We start from the raw sequence: 13,874 nt of genomic DNA on the forward strand, positions 1-13,874 counted from the left end.
TTTAGGCCCCAAAATGTTAATGACTGACACAGGTACAGTTGTCATGTGGTAGGTCATGCTATTTTCAAGAGTTTCAAATGGATTATGGATTATTATGAAAATATTTAATTATGATTATTCACAAATTAATCTCACATGTTTTATCTGTTCTAAATGTACCTTAAAGGGGGATTTGTCAAGTATTTGCTTTATGCAAATGTATGTATATATTTATTATTGGAAAACAATTAACAACACAAAACAATAACAGATATTGTCCAGAAACCCTCACAGGTACTGCATTTAGCATAAAACAATATGCTCCAATCATAACATGGTAATCTGCAGCCCAACAGGCAACAACAGCTGTCAGTGTGTCAGTGTGCTGACTTGACCCAAACTGCATGTGATTATCATAAAGTGGGCATGTCTGTAAAGGGGAGACTCGTGGGTACCCATAGAACCCATTTACATTCACTGATCTGGAGGTCAGAGGTCAAGGGACCACTTTGAAAATGGACATGAACGTTTTTCCTCGCCAACATTTAGTTTGGAGCGTTATTTAACCTCCTTCATGACAAGCTAAGACATGGTTGATACCGCTGATTCCTAGTTGCATATGGTGTCAGAAGCCCGCTATGACCTAAAAATCACAAGTTGTGTTAATGCGTTAAAGAAATTAGTGGCGTTAAAACGAATTTGCTTTAACACGTTATTATCACTTTAACTTTGATAGCTCTAGAAAATATTGATATATTTCAAACCTATTTAATGTATTTCCTATTAGAAATGTAAATCCTGTGCACTTATCTGTTGACTCCATGTGCTGTCAATATTAATAGCATTACATGAGCTTGCATCACATGTTTCAGGTGTTTATTGTGTCTGTAGTTTCTATGTTTACTCAAACACCTGAAACATGTGATGCAAGCTCATGTAATGCCATTAATGTTATTTTACCACCAGGTGAACAAAATAGTTTCAACAAATGTTATAATCTTCATCAGTGCAGTATTTATTGCAGAGATTAGCATTGGACAGTAGTTTACTGTATTTATGCATATCTCCTGTTCATTACTTTAGTTTACACAATAAAATGAGCTATGGAAAACAGCTGTGGTTATACGGAGGAAAATGTGCAGGAAGACAGTTTTAGTTGTCAGTGATCACCATCTCAACAACTTGGAATTATATGCACAGGTGTATAAATGCCACAATAATGCACAAGACGTTTAGCGTGCAATAAGAATGCCTTTCTTGATGTCCTCGTGTCATGTGTACGCCATGTATCCTGCACTGACTGTAATGTAAACACATCCACGTATAAATGCTATGGTAAGAGTTAATGACGTAGTATAAAAAGAAAGAAAGACCGCTTATGGTGGTCGGGTGGGGAGGTGGGCAGGTCCAACAAGGTCCAACTAACACTGGACTTTTAACCAGAGGCCTGTACTACGAAACGAGTTCAACATACCCAGGGTATCTACTCCTTATCTGGCTTCACTAACCCTAACAAGCGAGATCAAGCTAAGCAGTCCTACGATGCTGGTTATCAACTCGGTAAATCAACCCAGGGTTGCTCAGTCCAGCTGTGAGCCTGTCACATGAAAGGGGTGGGGTTTACAGCATCTGACCAATCACAGACATGGACAAGTCTACTGTCAGCTGAGTGGCATGTGATACAAACCAAGGGAATATATCCTAATCTCATCACGGCATCACTACCCCCTTTTATATACTACATCACGATGGAGTCTAATCGCCAAAGACTTTGCACTATTCTTCTATCATGTACCATGTAATAAATGATTGTTCAATCCATACGGGGTCTCTCCTGATTGAAATATAAATAGCTTTTAGTAGTGTAATGGATGAATGGATTACACTTCCATTATACATTTGGTAAAGTTGTGGTGTGTATGACTACTTCAACCTTTCAGCTGCATCCCCGTCTCCGGCGGTGTGAAATGGACTTGAGAGCAAGTAAAGAAATTGGTATAAAAACATAATTCAAAGCGGTAAACACCCACAGCATAAATCCAGCTGTTCTTCCTGCATCTGTCAGTTTAAACTGTGATGACTTAGTCTGATTATGACTGTAACTTCTTCATATTTGTGTAATATTATCATACGATCTGCATACAGAGCTCTGATTGGTCAGTAGGAGGTGCTTTTATACAACTTGATCTCTTATCTGGAACATAACCTGCTCCGGAGCAGGTTAGCTGTTCAGCATCAGTTACCATGGTGATCTACCCCGGTAAGAAGTGATCCCCCGTCGTAGGACTGAAAACCCTTAAGTTACCTCACTAACGCCAAATCCTGCTTGGTAGTACAGGCCCAAGGTCTAGACCGTGTTCCAGACCCTTGTTGACCGGTGTTTTGTTTTGTAAGTTTGTCATATTGTCATATTATTGATGTCTGTGACGTGTTTTCCGTAGTTGTTTCCGTACATGTTTTACTTAGTTTACTTACTTATTTTAAGCCCAACCATGATGTTTTCCCTTACCCTAACTACGTGGTTTTCTTGCTTAAACCGAACTGCGGATGTTTGCGTTGCGTACAAATGCCACGCGAAAACTCTAAAATGCGTACTCATGACACGTTGAATGTCCGTGTAGTGTCATGGTATTTATACGCCTTCCTGTGAGACCGGATTGGCACAGGATGTAGGACGGATCACCTGGGTTCTTGATTTTGTGTCTCTGACTACAAATCTTTCTTTGTTTGTTTCTTTCAGAACTAGCTAAGCATGACAGCACACACCGCGCCATAGGAGTCCGGTACTGACGGTGTGGGAGGAGTGAACAGGGAAAGGAAGCAGAAGAGGAAGAAGAGAGAGCGTCTGGACACTCGTTACCATCAGAGCAGATGGGTGAGACGGAGGATGAGCGTACAGCGCAGGCCAGCGTGCTCTTTGAGAACTTTGTCAAGGCATCCACCTGTAAAGGGACTCTGCAGGCCTTCAGCATCCTCTGCAGGCAGCTGGAGCTGGATCCTCTGGACTACAGCAACTTCTACAGCTCACTGAAAGCTGCAATCAGCACCTGGAAGGTCAAGGCCCTGTGGACCAAACTGGACAAGAGGGCACAGCACAAGGTCTACAACCAGAATAAAGCCTGCCACGGCACCAGGGTAAGAGAGACCCTGTACTGGAGTTTGAGGCTACTAATAGGCCCTGTTCAGACCTGGTATTAACATGCGTCCTCAGTGATCCGATCACATGTGGACAGCTCTCAGTATGTCAGTTCACACCTGCCATTAGAATGCGTCTCGGGGCGCCGCGTTAGCTCACCTGGTAGAGCGGGCGCCCCATGTATCAAATAGGCGAGTCTTTGCTGTAGCGGCCCGGGGTTCGAATCCGACCTGTGGCCCTTTCTGCATGTCATCCCCTCTCTCTCCCCCCATTTCACCACTATCACTCTTAATAAAAGGCATAAAAAGCCCCAAAAAATGATCTTAAAAAAAAAAAAAAAAGAATGTGTCTCCACATGCGTCTTCAGTGACCAATTGTGATCTGATCCGCAAAGCAGCGGAACAAAAACAGCGACACATCTCTGACAGTATTATAATAATGCACTTTGCGTGCCCAGTCTGATAGTCTGTAGATATGTAGCCTATAAACAAGATCAATTTTAATAAAATACAGTTGTACCGACAGGATACAGTAGAGCACAGAGGCCGTTTCCATGCTGACAAGTGCCCGTGTCTGTCTGTCTGTTCACCTGAGGAGCTCAGTGATCCCGCGGATCCCAGCAGGACATCAGATGAGTAGGCGGTCCTTAATGTGGCCCAGGACACATTCACTACACACTGCTAGAAGAATGTGGCCATATGTGGCCCAGACCACCTCTGAATGTGGTCTGAAAGATCCGATCTCAATGTGTCCTCAATGCGTCTTGAGTGTGTTCACACCTGTACTCAGAGCTGTCCACTAGTGATCACTGAGGATGCATGTTAATACCAGGTGTGAACAGGGCCATAGACACGGGAAAGTAGTTTGGTTGAGTATATACTGGGATAATGGGAAGCACTGCGAGGTAAAAGGTGTTGTTGTGACCTGACGGTGTTGGAGGTTTGCTGGTTCATACAAACAGCCGTAAAGGTGTGATCACACAGGACAATGGCAACAGTGAAATTCATTTGTACATCTTCAGGAAATATGTGGTTGTAGGAGCTTGGTTACTCGCTGTAGTGAACTACTCGCTGTAGTGAACTACTCGCTGTAGTGAACTACTCAATGTAGTGAACTACTCCGCTAACATGCTAGTCAGTCATTATAGCTTTCCCAGCTTCTCTCTGTTTTCTCTGCACTGTGCTGTAAAAATGATCCACTGACCACATAGTGCCAATATGCCATATCTTGTTGTGTATTGTAGAGCAGCAGTAGCATACTTGCCAACCTTGACACCTCAAAGATTGGGAGGAATTCGCAACCAAAGTGGGGGGTCTGGGGTCTGGTGACTTTTTAAGAATGAAAGTAGCAAAATAATAAGTACACACAGGCCTAAATACTTTAAATTTGACTGTTAATTGGCAGTAGGCAGAATATCTTTGTCGTCATTGGGCTAAAATCCCATAATAACCTTTCAGCGTATTGTAATTCAAGTGTTCTGAGAGAAAACTAGACTTCTGCTCCTCCTCATAGCTCTGTTTTCAGGCTTTAGAACATCTAACCTCTGACAGGAGACTTTGACCAATCACAGGTAATTTCAGAGAGAGAGCGTTCCTATTGGCTGTTCATTCAACGGAGGCAGCTGTCAATCACTCACTAACTCCGATCTAACGGTCAAACTAGGCAGCACTGATCAAATATGAATCAATATTCTGTTACTGTAGTGCCTATTTCTCTCCTCACATGTTCTCAGAATCATCTTGTTTGGTGGCTGGTGGGCGGTGCTTGGTATTTTCTCAACTGATCTCAACATGGCTGCCGGGTCACAAACTTTCTCATTTTACAGCTAAACAGTACACTACAAGATGATTCTGAGAACATCTGAGGAGAGAAATAGACATTACAGTAACAGAATATTGATTCATATTTGATCAGCGCTGCCTAGTTTGACCGTTTGATCGGAGTTAGTGAGTGATTGACAGCCGGTTCTCATAGACTGCAGCTGGATGGCAGACTCCAGATCAGCTCTGATTTGTCATTGTCATTTCTCATTTGGCCAAATTTATTTCACATAGGATTTTATGTTCTAATTATCTGATTAAAAACAGGTTGAATGAATTAAGAATGCAGCTTTTTTTTCTAGTTCAGACAGTTCCTCCTCAGTTAGTCCTCCTGACTGACTGTGCTCATTAATGATGGACGGATCATTAGAGCCAATCCACACCGCCAACATGCAAACATATGTGTTAATCAACAACCCCAACTTTATGCATTATAGTAGCACGCGTGCGTGCGTGCGTGCGTGCGTGCAGGACATCGAGAGAGATTTTGGTAAAGTTTTTATTTTTTAAACTACATTGATATCGTCATCGTTAGTGTTTAACGACGTCGGAGCCGTCTCGTCTTAGTCATGGGGGAAAAGGTCGGTTATGAACATATTTCGTCATAGTTTTAGTTAACGATATTAACACTGTGGCTTTCTAGCGTCATTCTGCCCAACCCTAACGGTAGCATCATTTAGTGTGTTTGGTATCAGTCAGAAAGGGACTGACCAGTACAGAAAGGTTACAAAGGTCCTCACCATTCATTAACAACAGTACACTGACTGACTGTAGATATAATCCTTTTCTGTGTCCTGTTGAGTTGAACATATACTGTACATACACATTGAACATCAACTTTTTTTTACAAACCTAAAAATCCTAAAACAAAATCTTAGGGAATTATGGTTTATTTGTTTGTTTATTTACTAATTAAAACATTTGCCAGTGTGGATGTAAGTGGATTATTTCTGTAATTATATGCAAATAAGTAATTAGACCAAAGTAGTCTTAACTTTGAGAGGCTGAATGAAGTGGATTTTGCGTGTACAGTGAGTAGAATGAGTAAATTCAGTTGGATTTATAGGGGAAACTTTAGGAAAGTTGTCACCGTATGTTAGTCAGATTGTAGTATTACACTGAGGCCCAAAGACGGCATTGGGAGTTCATATACATATTTAGTGTGATAGATATCTCATAGTGTTGATGTTATGTGATGAGCTGATCTGCCCATTGTCTGACCATGTACAGTATGTCTCAGTATTATAAGCAGCATGTTTAGCATAGTGTTGGAATGACTTCATATCTGAAGGTAAAGATAAGACATCCGGAGGGGAAAGAGGCCAGAGACTCACAGAGGGGAGATTACCAGAACTGGGTTGGGCTGAGGGCCGGCCAAAAACAACAGCTCAGTTATTATCCCAGACATATTTGTGGGAGAAACTGCTGTTTGGAGAAAGATGGTGGCCCTGTAGCTGGGTGGGCGCTCTGTTTTCTGGAACTCTGTATCTAGAATCTAAATTTCTGTAACTTTGTATATTTTGTTCTGCCACAAATCATACTCCCCAAAGTGATTTAAACTAACCTATCCCAGACGGCTGTGCTTATTGATTTACCAGGTAATGTTCACTATTACTGTGAACTGGCAAACGACATGATGACCTGGAAATGACATGTTGACTGTGATCACAGAGGACCTTTGAGACTTTCCACTTGATGATGTTGTCTGCTGCTTTTCTCTCTTCCCATCCAACAGCAGATAGAGCAGCAGTGGCAGTTACTGTAAATATAGCTAAGATATTCTGTCACACACTATATTATAATTCTAGAAAGAACACCCTCTCTACTCACCTTTGTACTGTTTTTTCAGTTACTATGCAAAAAATCATGTTCTTTACTATTGTTATTATCAGGCAATATTACAAGACACACACATGTCAATCAAATGGCATCTATGGAAAACAAATGTCATTTTAAAAGTTGGAAACAAGAAAAGTAGATTTAATACTTTATTTTTTGTGTTCTCTGTAGGGCTGTCAAAGTTAACGTGATATCGCATTTACGCAAATTCATTTTAATGCCACTAATTTCTTTAACACATTAACACAACTTGTGATTTTGAGATTGTAGCGGCTCAGTTTTAAAGCTAGAGTGACGATACTGGCATCATATGAAACTAGTAAACCTACAGAAGGAGGCTAAATAATGCTCCATGCTATGTCTCTCTCTCTCTCTTAACATCCCTACCACTTTTTCCTTCACCCCCCCCACATCCACCCCCATTTTGACTTCTTCTGCTGCTTTTTATTCAGTGCCTGATCATCGGCGGCGGTCCTTGTGGTCTGCGGACAGCCATCGAGCTCGCCCTACTGGGATGTAAGGTGGTGGTGATCGAGAAGAGGGACACCTTCTCCAGGAACAACGTGCTCCACCTCTGGCCCTTCACCATCCACGACCTCAGGGGCCTCGGAGCCAAGAAGTTCTACGGGAAGTTCTGCGCCGGCACCCTCGACCACATCAGTGAGTGTCGATCTGCAACTCCTTTATTTCTCAACTCCTCTCCTTTTGGTCCTTTATCAATATGTCTTTGATGAAGAGAGAGCGCACAGTGGGAAACTTGACTGAAGCTTAACATTTAAACCTTTTCCTTTTTCCTCGTAGTGCTCTGGGAAGAAAGAGAAATAGTTCTTTGATTATGTCGAATAGTTTCAGAAAACCAACTTCCTCAACCTGGGAGTCAGGAACCTTTTTAGCCTGCGTGCGTGTAATCACTACAATGCAGATACATCTGACATGGTGTGGCCACAAAACCAAAGCTGTCCCCTCAAAAGCTGTCCTTCATGTTGTCTCAGTATTTCCCACTGTGGCAGTACAGTATGTGCTGGCCGTGTGACTCTGTAACCTGTGAGAGGAGATTTTTCCAGCAGCCTAGTTTGCTGCAGTCTCTGTCTCTGATGTTTCCATTGGCGTTTCTTCCCGTCCAGCTTTAGTAACGGTGGCATGTATTAATACCTCCTCTCTAAGATGAGCTGGACATCTCATAACCTTAACTTCCTCCCATAACTGCTGCTGAGCTGCAGACCGTATGTATAAACTATATTAACTCTGTGAAATCCAACGTGTGCCACATTTGCCTTATTTTGTGTTTTATTCTTTTTTTATTTGCGATAACGCAAATTCATTTTAACACCACTTATTTCTTTAACGCAACTTTTTAACAGATTTAAAGCTAGAGTGAAGATACTGGTGTCATATGAAACTATAACACCTGATGAATCCATCGGTACCAACCATGCCATACTAGCTCATGAAGGAGGTTAAATAACGCTGCAAACTTATACTAAATGTTGGCGAGGAAAAATTGTCATGTATATTTTGACCTCTGACCTCCAGATGTGTGGATGTAAATGGGTTCTATGGGTACCCACGAGTCTCCCCTTTACAGACATGCCCACTTTATGATAATCACATGCAGTTTGGGGCAAGTCATAGTCAAGTCAGCACACTGACACACTTGACAGCTGTTGTTGCCTGTTGGGCTGCAGTTTGACATGTTATGATTGGAGCATATTGTTTTATGCTAAATGCAGTACCTGTGAGGGTTTCTGGATCAATATCTGTCATTGTTTTGTGTTGTTAATTGATTTACAATAATAAATATATACATACATTTACATATACCTAATATTTGTCCACTCCCATGTTGATAAGAGGATTAAATACTTAATGGCCTCGTGTTACCTGACATAAAACTAATCCCAAAGAGTTCTACACAGTGATGTACACCAATTTGTGAAAACAGCAGATATCAGACTGGAACTTGGTATAGGCAGATACACTGAGTTAGGTATTAGAAGAAAATAAGTTGGATTGGTGCATCCCTACTGCTCAGGAACAGAATACATAGAGTTTAAGTATGTATTGCCTTATGTTGAAGTATGTTCTTAACAAAATAAGAATCATTTGTGGCGGTACTGATTTTCCCAGACTTTAGTTGTTCAGTCAGAAGACTGAAAAACAGTTCCCATCCACATAATATAAAATAAAATGCCTCCTTAATAATAATAATGAACAAATGCCTCTACAATAACAAACAATTAAGGAAACTGAAATATTGGTTTTATTTTTCCTTTTACCCTCCTTTAAAGTTTTCCCAAATAAAATACACTAAAAGAAATGGGTATAAAGGGTTTCATTGAAAATCAACAAATGAAGAGAATAACAAAATACAGCCTGCAGGCGTTAGGCTATCGTAAGGCAAGCCAGATTCTTGCACAAATAGCACCTAACCGTCCCAGTGCAGGTAACCCAATTGATTGGTATTTATTTTGTTTCCCCAACTAGGATAGTCAACACTCTCAATAAACAAGACACAAAGAGCACAGAATCTCAAAAGGGCCTAAAACAGACCAGAGTTTCTGGTTTTGCTGATAACACATGTTGCATTGAGTGAAAGAGAGATCAGAATGACACTGGGGGTGCATGCCAAAGCTCTTAATTGCATCTCTGTTTCCCTCACTTGCGTCTCATCCTTGCGTCTTAGTCCCTCCCACCAGGGAAGCATGGAGAGACGCAAGGAAACCATGCGAGGAGAGAGGAAACGAGGAAATACGATTTAAGCGACATGGGACGGTCGTTTCCTCTGAAGCGTCACGTGAAGCGACGTCCGTTTCTGATGACAGCAGCAGCTGATCACATCTGGATCAGCTGTCAGTCAGCTTTAACAGCTGTTTATGTCTGAACTGTACTAATACTAATAAAGACAAGTGCTCTTTATACTATTTATTCATTATTAGCGTCTGTAGTTATTGATATTCTGATTGTGAGCTCATTATTTCATAACCCAGAATATGACTGTGGTGTTTTTTGAACACTGGACATTATTTATTAGGCTAAAGGGAAATGTAAATGATGTAACTCATATCAAACCGACGTTCAGGAATCATCAGCCTCATGTGACTGAATGGAAATGAGGATAAATGATGTAAAAGGTGTTTGTTGCTGACAGACAGACTCTCCTTTTCTCTCTGACTTTAATAGTTTCATTAATAAAAGTTAACGGGGGAAATAACAGATCATGAAAAGACAAATCATTCTAATAAATAAATAAAGTTATTTTAAGTCAGTTTGTCAGGTTTTATAAACCCCTCTCAGTGACAGACTGCTTCACTGGCGGTGTGTGAAGCAGAGATACTGCAGGTCCTTCTGCTGCTGTTCAGAGCGTCAGTTAACACAGATTTGAACTAGATGGTGAATCAGAAGACAACTAAACTATAAAATGTTTAATATGTGATCTGTTTTCACTCCGGTATAAAACTCAGTGATGTTGAGAGGTAAAGTTATCAGATCAGTCTGATCGGCAGCAGCGTCCAATCAGTAACTGATATCCAATAAGGGGGCGTGTCGGTCGGTAAAAGACTTCCGTGCAGGATACACTGGTGTATCCTCGCTCATAGCTCCTCCGGCAAGCCTCCTCGATCCTCGATCCTCGCTCCTCGATGCACAAATAAGGGCTTTGGGTCTTCAAAATGGCGCACCAGAACAACTTCCGGTTCAAGCGAGGATCGAGGAGCGAGGAAATGAAAATTAAGAGCTTTGGAACGTACCCTGGGTGTGCAGTTTCCCTCCTCTTTTAAGCCCTACAGAAAGGGCGTCGTTACACCCTGATTGGCCAAGAGGGGAATGCACCAAGCTGCTCTCAACTATCATTTAAGAGCCAGTCCCCACACCCTGCGCAACAGGTGAACTGAATAACCCTCTAATCACTCCCCACTAAGCACCAGAGAATTGGCAGCTGCCACACATTGAAGAACCTTTTTTTTCTTCTAAGTTTTTATATGAGTTGTTTATAACCTTTTCAAAGTCCACATTCCTAGTTATGTTCCTAAACAGCAGGTCAATAAACAGAAATGGTCTTGTAACATCAGCTTCAAAATGTGATTATCTGGTGTCGGCCTTTAAACATATTATATCAGATGGACAAACGTTCTATATTAATTGGGTCATTAAGCTAACTATTTCCTGTATTTTAAGCTCCAACCTCTATGTGCCAGGTGGCAGATGCAGTGATAACAGCTCGCTGCCTTAAAGTAAATTAAAGCTTAGTAAGCTCATCTCAAGTCAGCCCTAGTTTAAAATGCACATCTGCTTTGTGTGCTTTTTGGATAACCAATATCTGCATGTGCATATGTGTGTGTATCCACTGCAGGTATCCGCCAGCTGCAGCTGATGCTGCTCAAAGTGAGTCTGATTCTGGGAGTGGAGATTCACGTCAACCTGGAGTTCGTCAAACTGGTGGAGCCGCCGGCAGAGCAGACCGACGGCAGTAAGTCTGCATGTGTGTTATCCGTATGTTAAAGGGTCATGAGTGGCAGTGACACGCAGGGACTCGCCTGCATATCTCAGCTATATATGGAAATATATGGAATATGCTAACAAAATCCGTATGTTGAAGCGATTAGAAAGTTTCCTAGAGAGGAGGCGTCTGCAGTGTCAGCATTTATAGCAAACTGTGTGGAAAATAACCCAAGTCTATTGATGGAGTCTGCTGATAGTTCCATTTTAGTTCTAGAGTTTGCCCTTCTAATGCCAAGTGTCCTAAATATAGCGTATGGGGACTCATTTGGCACTTTAACACTCCAGGGAACACAATCACAAGCATTCGTGTACTTAGAGGACTGAGCAACATGCTGTAGCTGCTGTGTGGCAGCTGAGAAATAACCTCACATGCTCAGAATAAGGAGTGAAAGACAATTATCGGGCGGCTGTGGCTCAGAGGGTAGAGCAGGTTGTCCACCAATCGGAAGGTCGGTGGTTCGATCCCCGGCTGCTCCGGGTCACATGTCGATGTGTCCTTGAGCCCAAATTGCTCCCGAAGGCATAGCCATCGGTGTGTGAATGAGTATTTAGATTAGATCCTGATGGGCAAAGTTGGAATGGGTGAATGCTGACATGTAGTGTAAAGCGCTTTGAGTGGTCGAAAGACTAGAAAAGCGCTATATAAGTCCAAGTCCATTTACCAATTAGTTGTTCCATTGCAACATCAGCACCCAGAGAAAAAAAGTAAAACTAAATTAATTCTGTTCTATTGTCATATTGAATGTCTCTACTGAAATGTCCTGTGTTGAACAATAAAATATTATAAATATTCATACTATTATAACTATTTACTTATTTATTTATTAAACTTTAGCCCGGCTGCTTCCCAGAGGAGCAGAAAGTGAGCGATGGACATAAATGGAAGTTAGAAAAATCCAGCACACAGATTCTGAGATCAATCTCAAACTTTTTCATGTCAAGGATCCAAAATGGAATCCAATAGATCACAGACCATGGATGTAGAAGAGGGTCCAATAGACCACAGACCATGGATGTAGAAGAGGGTCCAACAGACCACAGACCATGGATTTAGAAGAGGGTCCAGTAGACCACAGACCATGGATGTAGAAGAGGGTCCAACAGACCACAGACCATGGATTTAGAAGAGGGTCCAATAGACCACAGACTATGGATGTAGAAGAGGGTCCAATAGACCACAGACCATGGATGTAGAAGAGGGTCCAGTAGACCACAGACCATGGATGTAGAAGAGGGTCCAATAGACCACAGACCATGGATGTAGAAGAGGGTCCAATAGACCACAGACCATGGATGTAGAAGAGGGTCCAATAGACCACAGACCATGGATGTAGAATAGGGTCCAATAGACCACAGACCATGGATTTAGAAGAGGGTCCAATAGACCACAGACCATGGATGTAGAAGAGGGTCCAGTAGACCACAGACCATGGATGTAGAAGAGGGTCCAACAGACCACAGACCATGGATTTAGAAGAGGGTCCAGTAGACCACAGACCATGGATGGAGAAGAGGGTCCAACAGACCACAGACCATGGATTTAGAATAGGGTCCAATAGACCACAGACCATGGATGTAGAAGAGGGTCCAGTAGACCACAGACCATGGATTTAGAAGAGGGTCCAATAGACCACAGACCATGGATTTAGAAGAGGGTCCAATAGACCACAGACCATGGATGTAGAAGAGGGTCCAGCAGACCACAGACCATGGATGTAGAAGAGGGTCCAATAGACCACAGACCATGGATGTAGAAGAGGGTCCAATAGACCACAGACCATGGATGTAGAATAGGGTCCAATAGACCACAGACCATGGATGTAGAAGAGGGTCCAATAGACCACGGACCATGGATGTAGAAGAGGGTCCAATAGACCATAGACCATGGATGTAGAAGAGGGTCCAATAGACCAGAGACCATAGATGTAGAAGAGGGTCCAATAGACCACAGACCATGGATGTAGAAGAGGGTCCAACAGACCACAGACCATGGATGTAGAAGAGGGTCAAACCGACCATGGATGTAGAAGAGGGCCCAACAGACCATGGATGTAGAAGAGGGTCCAATAGACCACAGACCATGGATGTAGAAGAGGGTCCAGTAGACCACAGACCATGGATATAGAAGAGGGTCCAATAGACCACAGACCATGGATGTAGAAGAGGTTCCAATAGACCATAGACCATGGATGTAGAAGAGGGTCCAATAGACCAGAGACCATAGATGTAGAAGAGGGTCCAATAGACCACAGACCATGGATTTAGAAGAGGGTCCAACAGACCACAGACCATGGATGTAGAAGAGGGTCCAATAGACCACAGACCATGGATGTAGAAGAGGGTCCGACAGACCACAGACCATGGATGTAGAAGAGGGTCCAATAGACCACAGACCATGGATGTAGAAGAGGGTCCAGTAGACCACAGACCATGGATGTAGAAGAGGGTCCAATAGACCACAGACCATAAATGTAGGAGAGGGTCCAATAGACCACAGAACATGGATGTAAAAGAGGGTCCAGTAGACCACAGACCATGGATGTAGAAGAGGGTCCAATAGACCATGGATGTAGAAGAGGGTCCAGTAGACCACAGACCATGGA

The 13,874-nt window shown here is 42.4% G+C and overlaps 1 protein-coding gene across 20 annotated transcripts in view; it reads left to right on the forward strand.

Moving 5' to 3' along the window:
• Positions 1 to 13,874, forward strand: part of mical2b (microtubule associated monooxygenase, calponin and LIM domain containing 2b) — a 130,611-nt gene that overhangs the window by 30,021 nt on the left and 86,716 nt on the right. For all 20 annotated transcript variants that reach the window (XM_037766177.1, XM_037766176.1, XM_037766156.1 and 17 more), the window contains exons 2-4: positions 2,720 to 3,114; positions 7,227 to 7,434; positions 11,123 to 11,239. In XM_037766177.1, the coding sequence (XP_037622105.1) occupies positions 2,851 to 3,114; positions 7,227 to 7,434; positions 11,123 to 11,239 (589 nt within the window). In that variant the 5' untranslated portion in view covers positions 2,720 to 2,850. The remainder of the gene's footprint in view (positions 1 to 2,719; positions 3,115 to 7,226; positions 7,435 to 11,122; positions 11,240 to 13,874) is intronic.

The sequence above is a fragment of the Sebastes umbrosus genome, chromosome 4 (assembly GCF_015220745.1).
Source record: "Sebastes umbrosus isolate fSebUmb1 chromosome 4, fSebUmb1.pri, whole genome shotgun sequence".
Taxonomy (NCBI): domain Eukaryota; kingdom Metazoa; phylum Chordata; class Actinopteri; order Perciformes; family Sebastidae; genus Sebastes; species Sebastes umbrosus.